At 44.0% G+C, this 18,848-nt stretch overlaps 1 protein-coding gene across 3 annotated transcripts in view; it reads left to right on the forward strand.

The window, feature by feature from the left end:
- The window catches only part of LHFPL3 (LHFPL tetraspan subfamily member 3), a 271,087-nt gene extending 259,311 nt beyond the window's left edge, over positions 1-11,776 (forward strand). For all 3 annotated transcript variants that reach the window (XM_064505473.1, XM_064505477.1, XM_064505472.1), the window contains one exon: positions 9,434-11,776. Coding sequence is in view for 1 of the 3 variants with exons in the window: in XM_064505472.1 (XP_064361542.1) it covers positions 9,434-9,462 (29 nt within the window). In the remaining 2 variants the exon portion in view is untranslated. The remainder of the gene's footprint in view (positions 1-9,433) is intronic.
- Positions 11,777-18,848: the final 7,072 nt, after the last annotated feature.

An 18,848-nucleotide genomic window follows, 5' to 3' on the forward strand; every position in this document is an offset into this window, starting at 1 on the left:
CTCATCAGTTGCCTTTGACTGAGGCCAGACGCTGGAAGCCCTTTAAGATGACGCCATGGTTAGCGTGAAGGCTAAACTGCTCTGATCTGGTCCAACAGCCAGAGCAGCCCCATGCACTGGCCCCCACACGCACCTCGGTTTCTTTTGTCTTCCTTTCTTTTCCATACATCCCCTTTCCCCCACAGTGACTGCTGGGCATCCACAGCAGCAGGCAGGAGCTATTGTAGGTAAGGAAACAGCCTGTTCCTCCTTACTGTATCAGTGCTGAAAAAGGCTTTGAGGAATGATAAGTCCTCATGGGAATGCAGTCATTTTACAAACAGGCCTTGCTTTTTTTTTGGTATAAATCTAGACTGTAATCAGAGACTCTCCAAGCACTAGTAAGCAGCTGATGCCTGCCAGTGCACTCCTAATGTTTTTAAAACGAATAAGCACTACCTGAAGCATTCATCCGAGCAGATGCAAAGTGCCAGGAAACAAACGCGCGATGGAGAATGGAAGAGCTCCGATGATGGATGTGATGAAGCAGACACCCCTCGATACCCACAGACCCCCGCATCACCCTCTCTCTGGGGGTGTCTCTGAGCGGCGTTGACCCGGGCAGATGGAGGCAGAGGATGGGCACCAACACAAGTGCTTACACGTAGAAAGCTTTTCCTCAAAACTGGATGTGTGTTTGAGTAACAGGGAAGGACGTCAGATTTATGCACTGCTCCCAGATCGTCTAGTATCAAAGATGGCCAAGGAACAGAGAAATTGATTTTGCACAAAGAAAGAAAAGTTTAAATGTTATTACTATTTTGAAGCATTTAAAATTCATCTACTATTCCAGGCACTGATGGGTTTTACTACTTTTCCTGAGATACTTTTAAACTGAACTTCCTGTAGTTGTTTTCCCAATCCTGGATGTGCTGAGAAGGCAGTTTGCGAGGAGAACATACAAAATGGTAAACAAAAATACCCATCAAGTTTTAATTGAAATCAGCAAATCATTTCAGGAAATGTCATTCAAAAAAAATCATTCTAAAACAGCAACATGTTTTTTAAGAAGTTGAAAAGGACACCTTATGCAGATCTTGACCAGCCCTGTACATAAATTAACAACTGTGAGAGGTTCCCAGGCAATTCTCAAAAGCGAGTCTCTGCAGTGGCCTGATCACGGATGAGGAAAGGCAAAAACGAATGAGATTTACAGTTCCTGCCCCCTTTTCTGGCATCTGCTGCTCCAAACAGAGGCAGGACTGGCTGCCTCCTGTGAGCACTTGGTGCTCAGCAGCGCCGAGAAGGCAGATATTGCCTATTCGAAAGAGAAATTCTGAAATATTGCCGCCCATGGCCAGAATGGTTAGTCAGTGGTCATGGCCTTGCTTCTGCTGGGAGGAAAAACTGACTACACGAGTCAGGAAATGATCTGAAATGCAGTTTGTTTCAAAAAGAGCAGAGCACCCTTTCGCTGAAGACTGGGAAATGAGCCTCGCCGTAGCAGTTTCCTTACTCAGAAATCCCGGCTGGCACCTTTAGGAGCCTGTCTCAGTATCTTGGCTTTCGCCCAGGACCAGACTCCTACTCTCTCTCTGCTGTGCATAAATGCATTTAAAGCCCGTGCTCCGCATTTTAGGTCGGTGGTAAGGAGTGCCTCTCCTCCTCCCGGGCCACCTCTTGCTCACGGCCTCCCACACCCCGTGCGGCAGACACTACCGAAAAAGCAGAAGTGTGTCTGCATCAACGAGACTTGTTTTCGTAGACCAAAGATACGCTGACATCAACTTCTAACATTGTCTAGCACAGTGAAGAAAACGCCTGAAAGAAAGATATACAGCTAAGAAAGTTAGACCCAAAGTGGATGTTAACAAAAATAAAGAAAACATAAAAACACACAATGACAACCCAAACATTTTCAGGCCCAGGACCTTATCCAGGTACCCACACTAAAATGGCCTGATCCTTGGAGGGGGTCTCAATAAACAAGTACAGATCAAAGTTCATAACTGGTTCTAAATAAAGATGATACAAAGCTTTCTGAGCAGGCTGATCATGCAGCTTGAAGGCTAGTGAAACAAATAAAAATAACTACAGATCATCTGAGTTCCCAAAAAGAAATTAAAGAACAACTCCACCTAATACAGAGAATATAAAGAAAGTAAAATATTTTCTCATGAAACCGTTAAGGAACAGGAAGAGTTTAGGAATCACTGTTCAGGGATTCCTGTTTAGTGACAGCAATTTATTTGACCATCTGGGTAGAGAAAGGCTCCAGCAAATCACACTGAGGAAATAAAAATAGATGAACAACAAGTAACTGGTTTTGCTTGGCTTGCACCTACGACTCTGCAGAGCAGGAAGCTACTTAACATGAAAGACTTTATTGATGAAGGCATTTCAGCCTCTCTCCAGCTCTTCCAACAACATACTCTATCTCCCATGCCAGCAAACCTGTCCTGAGACGTGACTCCCATCTCCGATTCCCCAGAAGTATCGCCAAGCACAAAAGGCAAATTGACAAGGACTCTGGAAAGGAACTGCCGGAGGAAGGAGCGTTTCTGTGACGCCTCCTGACTTTCTGTTCTGTGGCAAAAGAAAACTCTTTGGGACAAACAATAGGAGGCTTTTTGCTGTATTTGTTCATTATGACAAAAATCTTCCTTTTCTCTACAGGCACAGAGTAAATATTGAAAGGGAAGACAACCCTTTCCACTGTTGTGTTGGATCTGACCACTGAATCTCCCAGTTTTGACACCCACTCCGAAGAGACACACGTCCCCCTTCCTTGCTCACGGCATGCTGCGTTGCACGGGCTGGTCGTGGCAGGGAGGCCACACGCGCTCAGCACCGTGACACCGGCACAGAGCCATGCGGGAGCACTACAAGCCCGCAGGGGTCTGGAGGCTGTTGGTAGGGAGATGCTGGTGGTTGAGCCGTCACCCAAGGGAATCCCATGTCCGTCAGCCCAGACAACAGGGAGGTCAGCTATGACTTCCTCCAGCCTTGAGATGGTTGTCTATCTTTCTGTCTGTCTTATTCATTGACACATAGGTTATTTTCTTAGACCTGCATCCAAACTAGAAGGCCACCCAAACCAGGCATTAGGCAGAGTGACAGCGGCAGCCTGTCAGCTGCCTATATTCTGCGTTTCAGAGCCCATGATTGCCATCTGGTTAAATTTAGGAGGAACATGTTGAAAGAAGAAAATTGTCAGACTACGATTAGGTGCCTCCCTTAAGCTGCTCTAAGCCCACTTCCCAGGATTTGCAGTCAAAATTCACCCGCTTCCTTAGGTACGATCTTATTGACAAGAGCAGTTAAGCTGACAACAATACATAGGCTGGCTCATGCCTTCCCACTAGGCTGGCTTGCTCCTAGGATTCCTGCATCAAGGCCAGCCAGCCTCTTAGCTGCTGATCCTCCTCAGCCTTCCTAGGCAGGAGGTAAAAACCTTAAATTCACCTTCTGTAAAGCTATTAGCCCCCCCCAGAGGGAATACCTCTGATACGCAACCACACATCCCAACAGGATTAAAAATACTCATCATGAAGTTGTGTTCAGGTAAGAACTTTGACAGCCTGTTAAAACAGCTAATCCACAACAGCGTATTAATTTGATATCTCAGGCTGAATATTATCTTTTACGCATGGGCAGTAGCTTCTCTCCTTGTTTTTCCATTCCTTGTGTTTCCTCATGTTAATCACTCTGTGCAGGATATATATATATGTGTGTGTGTGTGTGTGTATATTTATCTCAGAGCCCAGGATTCACACATCTAACTTCATCCATCTCGGACTTGTCTCCAGTCTCAGCCAAAGGTCTCCATTCCCTTAGGAGCCATCTAAGGGGTGTCATCCGCCCTGGAAAACCGTGTGGGCATGAAATGAGTCACTCGGAGCAGGCCCTGCCTTGCTCCAGGGACTGCCCAGGAGTCGGGGAGCAGATGCCTGAGTTCTAGGTAGCCGACATTACGGGAAATGCATCCCCAAGCCCGCCCTTTATTGGCTCTCTTCCCCAAGGAAGGCTTCTCACCTTTCTCCAAATTGCCATCTGGAAGAGAATATGAACTTGAAGAAACCAATAACATCACCAGGGAGACTGTCCTGACCTGCTCTGGGCTCCAGACTTTATTTCTCAGTGGGTCTCTCCTTTCATACTTCAGCATAAGGTGGTCAGACTTCATTGCCTGATCCATTTTTTTTTAATTAGTTTGTCTTAACAACCACAATTTTCTCTGTCAAAACACCTCCAACAGCCATTCTGTCTGGAGAAATAAAACAAAAACCCCAGAAGATAATGTTGCACTGTTGCGTCACTCTTCTCCCTTGGTAGCACACTGTGCACAATTAAACAGTCTCCCTGCGCTGTCAGCCTTTCCCTCCTGCCCTGAATCAGCCCTCATGTACAGCAACAGAAAAAGGGAAGAAAGGGTATAAGAATAAACCGGATTTTAAAACTCCAAGAAGCAGCCAGAGTCTGGCAGGGAATGGTAGGACCTGAGCAGCCTGGCAGTCCCTGGCAGGAGTGAGTGTGCAAGGAGTGCAGCTTTAGGTCAGTGGTGCGCCTTCAGCACGCTGGGTTATTTCTTGTGGATGACAGTACAGGAATTACTTGTGGCCAAGCACTGTCCAGCTGCACGCAGAACACAGACACCAGTAACCCGGCAAAATTATTCTGACCAGATTTTTCATCCATTTTTCTGTTTCCTCTTGGAAAAGGACGTCTAATAAACATGGCATTCTTGGTGTTCAGCAGTTAACTCCTACCATCCTCTCAGATTCCAGAAATGTCGTTGCATGGCCACGGAGCAAGTCTCCTGTGCTGTGGCTAGCTTCGGGCTCCCTTCCGTTGCGCATTTAGCAAATTCTTGCATGCTTCTGAAAACATTTCATACAGCCTCTGCCTCTGGAATTAAACTGCTGCCACTAACAGGCAGCACCAAACACAGCCCAGCAGATCGAATAAGCCATATCATTCCCCTCAGCGCTCGGGTTTCACAGCGCTTGAATACCGGATCTGTTAAAGCCTTGTTGTTACATATTTGATTTGATTCTGTTTTATTGCAAGGAAGTGCTGCGGCAGAAGAGGCAGCTCACACACCTGCTGTTGAGATGAGCATCCCCTCTAATGCTGTACAGACAAAAATATCACAGAACCGCAATCTTGAAGTTTTGTAGAAGTTTTTGTAACTCCTCAATGTTGGCTGTATACCCCACACAGTCTTTTAACCCCTGCACTTGGAGTTAGGCTTTGGCAGCTATGAATGTGATCCTGCTTGCTGGTTTGCCAGGATGAGGAGGAAATTCACTTATCTAGCCTGAGTGAGGACAGGAGATCATTTACCACATTTTGTTGAAAAGACGCTGAAGAATCAAGCACTGGAGAGAAAGCTGCTAGCAAAAGAGGTCTAGCTGGGAAATCTCTGGCCATTCGTATTTCCATTTCAGGAGGGGAGTCTTGTGTCTTCCTTATTGCGTCTGAATTGCAGTGCATGGGTAGGCACAAGATAGCACAACTCCTTCGGCTTTTGACCACACCACTACTGCTAGGACTGTCTGTGGTCAGCATCTCCAAAAACACATGCTGGAGATTCAGCAGATTTGATCACCAGGGGTCTTATGAGTTAGGACAGGACCTGAGGTGATGCCCGGCTGTTTATTAAGAGTATAATATTTGCCCCAGGGTGGCTCTCAGGGCACTGCATAAGGATTGCCCTGGCAAGACCAGGGCAAAGGACGCCGCGATATCAAAGTGAAAAGGCAGCCACGGCAGGTAGTCAAATGGGAACAGACATTTACAGAAACTCTCTGAACAAGTTTCTATTTTCCTCTCATAACACAGAAAATAAAATCCTTCTCTCAGGCCTCCCAAGTAGTTGCTGTTATAAGCTTTGAAGGGAGGATCTTCAAAGAAAGGAGGGAAGAGCAGACACTGGCTGCCCCCTGCACCTGGGCATCTCCCTGCCTTTCCTGCCTTTTAATTAACCATATCTGAATGTTGCCCCGGCCCTGAACACACATTGTTATTTGATTTTGGATGTGCAGTAGATACAAGTGAAGCTTTTAACATGCCTAGCATTGCACTAACCCCAATGTGAGCAGCAAAACCACCTACCTCTGGTTATAAGGAGCTGACCCAGATCACAAGCAGAAAGGCGAGAACTTCAAGTGCCTCATTAAAACTGAACACGTCCCAGGTTTTCTTGGCCTGCTGCCTTGGCAGCAGCTTTGCCCAAGACCAAGCCTCTAAAGAGTGTCCCAGGCGCCTCAGCATGTTTGTTTCCAATTGCAGACCTCCAGCAGCAATGTTTCTCTCCTCCTTCATCTCCCACCATACACCAACCACACCACCAGCATTTAGGAGACGATACTAGCAATGTCACTCCCTAGGTTAGAGGGATACTGTGGGCTGTAGAGGTGCTTGGAAGAGTTCACCAGTGTTTCATTACTCCATGGGCTCTTGAGAGCTGATGTGGCTTTGGCATAGCACTGATTGTGGTGGGATCATGAATGCCAGTTGCTTTTTAGCTCAGTAGACCACAGTAATGGCCTGTGCTTGGAGAGAGCAAAAGAAGATTAACTCTTGGAAAACTGTCATTTTCTAGACTACCAGTCAAATAAATGGCTAAGAAGAGTGTATACATATACAGCTGGTAACAATTAATAGGGTAAAGTGTAAAGTCTGTTGGAGAGAAAATACGTTCCTGGAAGGTCTGCCTTCTTCTGTGTATTTACTGTACATCTGACTGCCTTTACAATAATGTAATGTAATGGACTGTCTGAAATTCAGTGTGTGGTTTTATACCTTGGCAGGGAGCAACCTGGAGAAATCTCCCTATGATTCATCTTCATAACAAAGAAATATTGGTGGCCTCTCTGAAAATTTACTCAAACACTGAAATGCTATAAATCCCTCAGTCGGTGACTGTACCCCAGCTCTGCAGCCAGCTGACTTTCCTAATTGAACAGGTCAAATATGAACAATACCTGTGTTGTCAGGATGTCAGTGAAACAGGAAGCCTTTCAAGACTTTAAATAGAGAATTTAACAGCATAGCACCTAGGTGGTTTGGGCAATATGGCTTTCACAAAGACTGCTTTCATCAACTGATTTCTAGGCAACAGCACTAGAAAAGGTTTGTAAGTAGCTGTAAGAAAAGAAACTTCAAGGAGTTAAAAGCGTGTGATGTGCTACAAAGCAGACTGAGGGATGTTTGATGTGAATGACTGATTTCTGCAAGTTCTTCTTTCCATAGTATCAACTAGGCGCCTGTGGCATTTATTAAATTTCTTTTCCATGTGTATAACTCCTGTGTGCAATGTTTGCCAAGAGAACTAAGGAAGGTTTTAGTATGTTATAACACTGATTGCTGGGAATCCAGTATAACACTGTGAAGGATTTGAATAACATGGGTACAGAGCATAATTAAAAAATAATTGAAAGAAATGGTCCACTCTGTTCTATCAACCTTAGATTTTTCATGGGAGCATGAGGGCATGTGCTCCTCACTGTGTAACTTTGGCTTTCTCTGGATTCCAGTTTCACTCACTATGGATTGTCTTAAAAGGCTCAAAAAACCAATATCTCACTTAAATAAAAAGATAGGACGTTCAAATACTTTCTCTTTCTTTTCATTTATTCAGTAATGCTACTTATCCATATTATCATATTAATTATGATATTAATAGCTATATTTGTAAAATACACTAAAATTCCTGATTCAGACCATTTTTAATACATTTTATTTATCAGAAATATGTGAATTTCTCATCCACTCTTTATTCTTCATTTTTGCTATATGTTTTAAAAGGGACAAATGAAGCTCAAGAAGCTCTAAATGGTTATTTTGCTTTTACAAGTGGAAATTATCAACCCCATTATATAATAACCTCATTAAAATATTGTTCCCAAAGTGAACACTACATTGAGTATTCATTTTCTGACAAAAGCGAAACAGAGCCATTCATCTTTGGCAGGTCCCTCCTTAAACTCAGCTCATCCTTCTTGGATAGATTATATGCTAGTTTCTAGTCTCAGCAATATCAATAAAAGTGTCTTCTTTGTAAAATATATTTGCACTAAAGATGTACGCTGAGCATACAGCTATGTGGGCTATATGGAGTCAGAAATTTTCTGCCAAAACAGTCTTTGCTCTAAAAACATCAATTTTTTGGACGTTAATGGGGAAACCAGGTTTGCAGGTCCACAGCAGCATGCCTCATGGTTGGCAGCCATGGGGCTCCCTGAATTACCCCTGCGCGCTAAAAGCCCTCAGGACTCTGGGCATCTTCTCGGGGGCATGGGTCTCCCTGAAGCTTGTGGGTGAGTTAGCAACAGGCCAAGGGGTCCACAGGAGTCAAGGCAGTGTGAGACATCTTGGGGAATGGCAGAAGGTGGCTGGTCCATGTAATTTGGGCAAAATAATGAAATATTTCAGTCTTCTTACACTAACTTTTTTCAGAATTGCTAGCTCTGAAATTCAGAGAGCATTGTAATTTCACAATTAAATCTGTTCTTTTTCTTTTTTTCACAAAAATTGGAATCCCCTCGAGTTCTGAATTCCAGCAGTCTCCCACTGAGGCCACCGTGCTAGGAGCAGTGGAAAGGGGTTGCAAGGAAGGTGGTTTCCTTCCTCTCAGGCTTCGGGCTCGTAGGAGCTCTGACCAGTAACACATCCCTGGTTGCCCCAAGAAGTCCCCGGTGAAGCCTAGAGGAGCTGGAGGCAGTGGCTGGAGGCAGCTGGAGGCAGTGATAATCCACCAGCCCTCCACATCTCTATTACACCTCCTAAGGGATCCGTGTGTCCCTCTGCTGCCCGCGCTGCCCCTCCAGCGCAGTTCGGTCGGCCGAGGAAGGGCTCTTCTCGCCCTCCACAGCGTAGCTGCGGTTAGTTTTTGCTGCCCAGCATATGCAGTTCTGTTCAACGTATAGGAAACTGCAGGGGTGGGAGTTAGTTTTTGAGAAAGAGTTTGGATCAAAAACACCTCTGTCATCACTGGGGACTGTTCCTTTCAAATCTATCACAATGTATTCTTTTATCCTATTAACAAATGTGGCCTGTGGGCACAGGGGAGTGAAAGAAGTTATTGACATGAAACAGAAATGCCAGGAATTTAACGTGATGCATGGTATTAATCCAGCAAATGTGATTCTCGTCCCATACACGCTGTATCTTTATTTTCCTATTGTTCAAACTTAAAATGAAACAATCTCATTATTTTGACTTCCCGTGTCGATTCGTTGATGAAAACCGATTTTTTAAGGAATCTAGATTACAAATCACTGCAATGATCTAAAGATTAAAGTTGTCATGTCTCGTGATAAATGGAAATACAAATAAAGAAATGTATTTAGACTATTGACCAGACGCTAGCCCTGAGCCAAGCACAGTATGAATGTCTTTATGTTTGCTGGCAGTAAACCAGCTTCTCTCTTCTCTCTGTTTTGCACAGTCCTACTAAGCCAATCCTCACTAGAATGAGCACAAAATAAAATGAATAACAGCTTTTGTACATCAACATTAAAACGGGAAGAAGCTTGGGAAAGGGCCTCCGACGGAGAAGAATGCTGACAAGTGCAAAACTGCCTGTTTGGTAAGCGCTACCTTCTAAACATAGATCAGCCAGACACGGAAGTGGTTTTTGGAAGAGAAATGCGATCATGGATTACACACCAGCTCATTAGAAACTGTGGCTGAATACAGCGTTCAGAAGACATGCATGAAAAGTCACATTTGGGGAATAAATTAAAAGGGGTGTAGTTGTTGCTAGAGAAACATATGTAATATATATGCATTGAAGAGGTTTGTAAATGTCATTTTTTTTATTCAGATGAAAAGCAAAAAGCTTTAAAACCTTTCACGGTAGAGAGGCAGTTAACTCCAGACTATTCCTATCCCAGTAGCCAAGAAGCTGATAGGACATCTCTCTTAAATTAGCATTTATAAATAGACTCTCTGAATGTTTTCATCACCTAGTGGAAAAAGCATAACTTTTACTGCTACATTTCTGCACTTCATTTACTCCACTGTATAATAAGTTGACTAAAAATGTAAAGCTTCTCAATTTTTACTGCATACGTGTTTCAATTAAGCTATGTCTGTAACAAACTTAAGACTGAAAAATTATTTCTGACCTATATTCTAGTTCTACGAAGCATATATACTATAAGATACGTCTGACTGAATATCATAATACTATAATTTCCCAAGCGACATAGAGTTGTTTATATTTAACGTGACAAAATAAAAGCACCCGATTTCCTTTTTTTAATAGGAGAAAGTAATTTACCCCTTAAATGTAACATACAGCTGCCTGCTGTAAGGACATTTCTGTTGTTTTTCTGCCATATAACCACCTAGCGACATTAGCCTGTGCTAACGGCAATCAGGCTAGGTGACCTAACGATCCCTTCTGGCCTTAAAATCAATCCATATAGTAACGGGGCTGGCAAATATACACCGTGAATAGGTGCGGGGCAGCTGGGAGCGGGCGCCCGGGGTACGGCCCTGGCACCCAGCTCCCGCCGGGCAGCCGCGGTCCCCAGCGCCGCCGAACCGCAAGAGCTGGGCGACGCGCGGGGAATCGAGAAAGACTTAATAGACCTGGATGGTGAACAGCCCACGCCGAGCGAATTGCACAGGAGGGAGCCAGATGAAAAATTAGCTTTGATCATACTGTCAATAAATAAGTATAAAGACTTAGATAACTCTTTTATCTAACTAATGAGGTACCACTGTGGCCCTGCTAACCTTAGAAGCCGAACACTAATGCGGGTGTTTGCCAAGTAAAGTTTATATGTGAATCTGGGTGGGATTTTTAGAAAGCATTTTGTTTTAATCCAAATCTGCACTCGCAGCCGTGTGCAGGAGACGCTCCTGACTTCCACAGGAGCAGTGTTAGAGCCGATGGAAAATCCCACCCAAATCAATCAACCACCATAAGTAAATTCCCAGTACCTGCTACTGAACTAAAGGCGAAAAATCCAGTACATGACACTGCATAAACTCACTAAGGTTCCACTTCCAGCAGGTATTTAAATTTGTGATTAGTCCAACCAGTGTCAGCTGGAAAACGCCCATCCTTAAAGGCTGGGTGCACTGAGGAGATCCTAGTTACATGGTGTCTCAGCAACGCTCATCCTCATCCACTGCTCGTGCTGGGCCACAGACACCCTCCCATCCCAAAAGCCTGTGCGAGGGTTTGCTGTCTGGCTGTGCTATCGTATCACCATCTTCTTTTGCTCTTTCGGTTCACCCATATCCCAAATTACTGCAGTCATGACACCTTTGCTGCGACAGAAGCTACAAAAACAGGGTTTTTCTGTACTATATTATTTTGTTACGGACTACTGAGTTTCGCATCATGGTGACTGTGTCATGTAAAGCCCTTTCTAAATATAGAGAAATGTTGCAAAAAAGTGTCATCACAAGATCTTGCAGTCTTGCCAGGATAGTTCAGTGAAAAGGTACCATTTATACACAAACAGAAACAAAGACTTTCACGGACGTACATCACTAAATGTTGATTCAGTATGAGTAGTATGTTTTTATCTTTTTAAATGTTACTGCTTTCCCATTGCATTCCATTGTAATGTGTCAACCACGTGTAATTTTTTTTAAAGTCAACAAACTGTAAAGAAAACTGTTGGAATACCTAATTTTCTGTAAAAAAAATAATAACAACAATAATTTTTGTTACTTTAAGGTATGCTTGGTATTAAAGTACCTAATAAAGTTCAACAATGAATTTTGTAGCATACTAAAATAAAGTGTGATAGTGCTTTTCTCCAGCTTATCTGTGGTAATGGCTGCTGTTGTTGCAATTACTGTCCCTCTCCTAAACACAGGCTTGGTCCTCTCTTCTGTGCCTGCACCTTCCCAGATCCCTAAGGTAAGCCAAGTCCAGGAAAAATCTGGTCCCTTAATGAGTGCAGGGGTTCATCCGCATGCATCAGATTTGCAGGTTAAGAACCTCTCTGTCTCAAGTCATCTCCATCCTCTGGTACCCGACTGCATATATCCAAGCAACACTATAAAGTTCCTGATTACTTTGTTCTCCATTAAACTTGGTTTATAAATAGAGAATAAGATTGTAAATAAATTAGTCAAGAGTTAATTATGGCCAAATAGAGAACTGCCAGGTGTGTAGGATGTTGAAGTCCTCTTCATTTGAATAGGCAATGCACTTCAGTTATTCCTAAATAGATTGGAAATCTCAGACAAGCAATTTGGAGTACCCAGCAAAGCTCAGAAGCTGATGCCCTCTAATTTCACTCATGAAATTACAATGAAGACAAAATCCCTTTGGGGCTCTCCCAGATGTGCATCATCCCAGAAGCTGCACCAAAAGGAGGTAGGCACTTTGTTCTCAAATAAGGGCTGGATCTGCCTCCATAATGTGGATGTGGTGGTATGTGTGCCTGCAGCTGACCTAGAAATGATTGTGATGGGGGGTCTAATAATTTCCAAATTCCAAGTTTCTGCCGTATTTTGCTGTGAGCATCAGGTTAGCCCCTCCCCACACCATCCAGCTTCCATTATGCCAGGGAGAAAAATGTCATGTTGGGCCAAACAGCTTTCTGTCCATTTTCACTCTGCTAATCTGATGTCCTTCATACACTTACGAAGTTTTATTAGTTTCAGTTGTAATGCTGATTCTCCAGGGATTTGAAATGAAGGAAGAACGAGCCAATGAAAGCAACAAAAAAGCAGATTTATCCTGACTAGTTTATATATCAAAAAAACAGCTATATGCTCAGTAGTTTCTGAGCCCTGGAAGGGAACATAGCTTTTTCTCCCATGCACCAAAATCATTTTATACAGTGCTCCTTTCCCGGGAGCTCTGCGCAGGTGGTAACGGCTGTGCCTGTTGCTGGAGGAGCTGGCGACAGCCGAACGCATTGGCCATGAAGCAGCGCTTGCAGCCGTTCCACCCTGATCTGGGATCCTCATCGGGTTATAGCAGTATTTCCATACGCGGCTTTCACAGAAGGCCCCAAATCTGTAGTTTAAAAATTCATGCTCTTCCCTTTCACCCGAACAGCGTTAGTCCAGGGTGCAGAACGGGCAGTGCCAAGGCCCTGGCTGCTGGCGGTGGTCCGGTGCTGCCCTGTCGCTTCCCCTTCCCCGCCGGCTGCTTGCGAAACTCTTGCTTGGTGTTACTACGTGCTGACATGAAATAGTGCTACCACTACTTCTGAAATGCCTTTTGCATTTTAAAAAGCAAATTGAAGTAGCTTTTGCTTCTCTCGAGAAGCTTCACAGTTCTGCTGTGTGCCCTTACATAGCTTTTCCACTTCCCAAAGTGATGAGGGAAGTATTGCCCCTGTAAAGGCCACAGACTTCAAAGAAATGAACTATAGGCAGGTACCTAGTGCTGCTCAGCTTCCCAGAGGTGGTATGTCCCGTAATTGCCATGAAAGATCCTGAAAAGCTTCTTGCCTTTCAGACCTGCTCCAATAGCCACTACAAAACACGTATCGAGACCAAAGTTGCAAGACCAGCATCCAAGTTTCAATATCAGCTCAGTTGCTTTGTAAAACAGTCTGGAATAAAAGATGCTCAAAAAATCTAGGAGCTAAGTCTGACTTTATGTCCACAAACTGGTTTAAATTAGCATAACAATATTATTACTCCTGATTTTGTCGAGTGTAAGTTAGCTTAATTACCCTAATATTACTGAAATAATTATTAACAACATGATTTATGTATTAATAATTATTAATAATTATTATTAATCTATTTACTAGGGAAAAGACTAAAATAAGGATTATCAAAATCCTCTTCCCTAGACCGATGTCTCTTTGATATGTTGCCATGTATTTAAAAAATATTTCCACAGTTTAACAGCTGAAGATGATCTAGAATATCAGTAGCATAACTCATTACACACACTCAGGCCTCCCCATGGGGTTTTAGGACAGAAAGGTAGGAATCTTGCTCTGGTTTCAACTCGTACAATGCAAAACCTACCAAAGAGCAGGAACTAGCTCTCCTCTCCATTTTCCTCAGTTTTTCTCCCTTCATTAAATGAAATCGGCAGGAACACCAGTGGAATATTCTGAGACTAAGGCAAGTGCCTGCTATGTATTTGGGGATGCTCAAATGGCAATAGAAAAGCATGTAAAAGGTCCTGATTCTCAGGCAATGAGCTGAGACGGTTGCGGGGCATGAAAACAAGGCAGTTTTCTGGGAGAGTCTTTAGACTATCAGCTGCAATACACGTCGCCAAGAAAATAGCCGCTTTATTCAGTGCAGCTGAATTCTCTGAGTGCTTCAGAAGGATAAGGAATAAAACCACTCCGAAATTCTGGAAGAGCTTCCAGGTTAATATGTGCTACTACTGGTTTCCAATTTCAAGTGCTGCACTGCAATATAAAATTGCTCGTTTACGGTTTTTAATTAATTTTGCATTAAGCAATTTGGAAATTCCCCCGCCACAGGATAACTCGGGGATGCCGAAAGCCGCGCGCTGGACGTCGTGCGTAGCGGTGCTGCCATCTAACGGCCAGCCATTGCGGGGTTACTGCCTGGAAGCTGGCAGAGTGCAGCTTTGCGTTTGTATTCGTAGAGATCAGGAGAATAAAAACTGCATATATAATCTCCCGTGCCTCCCAGAAAAAGGAGAAAAAACAGGATGCTAAACTGTCAGTATATTCACTTACACCGGACAGCTATAAAGCTTGAGAACATATCATTTCTGTTTGAATTTCTAAAGACTGAAGAGAGCAAGCCTCATCTCGGTAAATGTGGGTGAGAACTTGTCCTAAGCGGTAAGCAGCACAGTCCAGGGCTGTACTGCCCAGTACTCCCCAGGGACAGTTTTCTTCATTTCCCGGTGATTACAACTAAAATCCTCTATTTGCCTCCTCAGGGAAGGATTGGGCTGGCAATGACATTTTTGTGGGTGACAGTGACATTTTCTTTCTTCTTGGCCTATGACATCATTTCAGGCATTCAGGTGCACTCAGTGATGGCCGTGAGAGATATTGCCTCTCTCCCCGTCCACGGCAATCTCCCCACCTTGTTAAAGAATCACTAGTGGCCTTCTACTTTTTTCCAGTTTGTAGCTCACTAAAAGTTTTCCAGATCCCATGCTAAATTTCCTACACAGATGACTCTATAGAATATATGGACTTGTTTTTAACAAGTGATCTTCTGTAGATCTCGTCTCTCAATTTTTCCCTAGGTAGGTGTTCTGCCCAGTGCACTGAATCCCTTACCCAAAACCCGTGATGCTTGCAGGTCGGTCAGGACAGGTATGGTCTATATTGAGCACACAAGTTAATATGAAGTAACTGGTAGGAGGATTCTCCATCACCTGAAAAGACCAGGGAATACCTTCCGTGACGACTAGCCAAGAATAAGCAAAGAATCTCTCAGTCATATCTGAAATTCTGAACTCTACAGAGCAGAATAAAGCGTGAATTTGTGAGTTTGAGCACTGGGCCCCACTCCTCAAGGAATGGGAAGACTAGTAGAGTGCAAATCACCCTGGGAATTGGGCAGGGAAGCAGGGCTATGGATATAGTTCAGGGGTTGAGCTGAGCCATAGGCCAATGTGAATTATAGAGAGACCTCACAGAAGAGAAGAAATGGGACTGGAAGAGCCGAACGGGAGCTCTGAAGGAAGGAATCCCATACCACTGTGTTAGGGAGCCCTTCCTAAACCCCGCAGCCTTCCAGACCCACTCTGAGCCCCAGCAGAAGCTGGACAGGAGGCCTGTTCATGAGGGTCTCCGTGGCGTTACTGCCGTGAGGATGAGATGGAGGGATGGAAGAGAAGAAATGTGAAGCATCAGAAAGAATGGAAAGGGCAAGTAGCTTGAAATGAACTCCTGTACCAGCAGATAACAGTAACCCGTCAGCACTCCTCCAAATTTCCCTGTTGAAACCATAGCGGTTAATGAAGCTGCTGGACTCTGGACTAACGTCTCTGAGAAGATACTTAACACAGCACCGATGAGCTACAGGCATGCAGCAGGGGACTCACGAGCATCTCCAGAGGTGACAGAGCCTGGAAAATTGATGGATCCTCAGGGAACAGGACATCAGCTTTAGGCCCTATCCTGAAGGCATTTGCTCTGAGCATGCTAATGTCTGGTTAGATTTACCAGGCTGAAGGCTGAGAGAGGATAAAGGCCCTAATCCTAGAAGAAGAGCAATCAAAGGAAGGAGTCCAGGGGCCATGAACAGACTAACTATGAGCAAGAGTGTGCTGTAGGGAGCTAGCTGAGGGCAAAGGGAAAAGCTTCCCACCCTCTGGGGGGCAGCTGCAGCCAGAAATGGTTGGGGGACAGAGCCTGTTTAAAGGAAAAGGCTGGAGAGGTGGCAAACTCCAGAGAAGGGGACTGGAAAAAGTCCAAGGTCAAGATTGGGGTTCCCAAGGGGCTTCTCGTGGGGAGGCTCCCAAAATGATATGCAGGATATCACCACGCTCATATTAACCATGGATTTCCTGCTGAGTTCCATGAAAAGCACTAGAGAATCTTCTCGGAGGCATTAGACAACAAGACTCCAAAATAAGTTTTTAAAATACGGCATTGCATGTATGTAAGCCAATTGCATGACTCTGCCTGCTGCTTTTGCAGGACTAGAGTCACTGTTTCCCGCTACGGTCCAAGGAATTACCACACCAGACAATATTCTGGCTTGCCAGTCGATTACCGTGAGACCCTACATCCAGTTGTCATTTTGCAAAATAAAACATGTACTTACATGTCTTCCCCTTTTTGCTGCTTCTCTACCCTTACAAGCCACTCCAAAGCTGAAGAGCAAACTATTAATAATTATTATTAAAAATAATAAAATAGTAATAATTAATAGTAAAAAAGTAATAAATATCCATACTGATACCCACTGTTACAAAAAATTCACAAACACAGCCTGCTATAGTGTTTTTAGTGTCTGGTGAAAGTGGCATGTTGGCTTTCTTTTTTTGGTAAGAATTATGGGGGGATAAGGAGGCTGGGATAAACTTCTACAGGCTGGAAAATGCAGGGAAAAATCTCAGAAACCAAGCTGCATATCTGAGAGGCCCAGAGTCACAGTGTCGCAGAATCGTTCATGTCGGAAGGGACCTGGGGAGGTCTCTACCCCAACTTTCTGCTCAAAGCAAGGTCAGCTCTGAGCTTATTGCTTTTTCTGGTCTGTTCTTATAACCTCCCAATGGTAGAAACTACACAGGGTCTCTGGGCGATCTGCTCCAATGCTTAGTTAGCTTCATAAATGAGTCAATAATGAAGTAAATATTAATCAGAACAAGCAGACGTGATTTCGGAGCTGTTGCTGTAATGTATGTTGCTCTGTTCTCTAGTGAAACCATTCCAGTCTTTGTTTACAGTGTGTTTTTAACCCTTGGATACAGGCACAGAGGTCAAACTTTAATATATTTATAGTGCTAACTTGTGGGTTTCAGATTATATTCTTGCAGTAGTTAGAAAGGATGTGTTTCACCTAAGCTTGCACGACATACCTGGAATAGCTAAAGAAGGAATGGAATTCTCCCTGAGCTTTATTATTGTGTTTGAGAAATAATAAACATACCTAGACCAAAATAGAAATTATTGGTCTGCAGCCCTCACATTCATAGCTGTGCTTTCTGCAGAATCCCCCAGCCAAGAAGAGTCAGGCTGAACTAATACTTGGCTAGCAGACCGGTGCCTGCAGCCCAGGTGGTAAATTAAATAATTGTGGTTGGTCAGTATTACTCTTTCTTTGGTTTCATGTTGTGTAAAAATACAGGTCTTTCTGAAAACCATACTGTTTAGGGGTAAATTGGAAGATTTGTAACAGGGTATCAGTTTAAACTGGAACATGCTGTTATGCCAATCTGCTGCTGAGATCCAAAATGATGTCAAAGACAACATATTTGCTCCTTGTGCTTAGGTGCAACTTGGTGGAGGTAGAAAGACACATCAGCTTGAGGGTGTAGAGATCAGTGAAACCCACAGTGCTGTCTGCTTCCAGACCACAAATTCTCTCTAATCCAGGACCTCTTCTCTGCTGCTTGAGGAAATCCTTCCAGCTGGTGGAGAGCTCTTCTGTCTTGTTGTTTTTGTTGTCTTTCATTTTTAAAGTGAGTTTCTAGCGCTAAAAATCATGAGGGAAAGCAGGAAATATGCTCATCACATATTTTAAAGGTTTCTAAACCAGAAGGCAAAGAAAAAGAATTCAAGGCACATTTGTATTTAAATCTCACTATTTGTAAACCAATCTCGTGATATTTTGTAGCTTGATGCACCATATTTTAATGCCGAGGGCTGTAGCAACCACAAAAAAGAGCACTCTTCCTGCGGTGTGGAAGGCAACACGTCAGCCAGATGTCGGCCCAGGCCAGAAGATGAAGTAGCACGTAGGCGTGAAAACAAGCTCTCGGCAGCGGCGCTGCCTGACGTGGTGCCTGCTGGGCACCGTGCCAGCAAACCAAAGCCTGGAGCAGAAGTTTTCCCAGGTCTCACTCCTGTTCTCTCCCGTTCCTTTTTTAGCACGTCTGTATGTTCAGATTTTACAGACGAGACTGTTGATCCAAAATCCAGCAATTTGCTGCCTTGCCTTTGTCCTCTCCTTTCCCCTGGATAACAGATGATTAATATCAGCAAGAGACTTTTGGAGCAAGGGGATTTATTGAATGTAAGAGGAAGCGACAGGAAACTCTCCAAACCGACCAACCATTCCAAAAGCTTGAGGGAGGAAACGCACTTATGAAGACAGAGTAGACCAGGGCCCCTGTACAGAAACCCAGGGACCAAAATTAATTGCTGTGGCAGCGAGATGAGAAGCACCGCGGCACTCCAAGCCCCCAAAGCCAGTTAACATCAAGTCAGGGCCCAAAGACACCGATCTGTAAAGATCTGGGGGTCGTCACA

The sequence above is a fragment of the Dromaius novaehollandiae genome, chromosome 1 (assembly GCF_036370855.1).
Source record: "Dromaius novaehollandiae isolate bDroNov1 chromosome 1, bDroNov1.hap1, whole genome shotgun sequence".
Lineage (NCBI taxonomy): Eukaryota > Metazoa > Chordata > Aves > Casuariiformes > Dromaiidae > Dromaius > Dromaius novaehollandiae.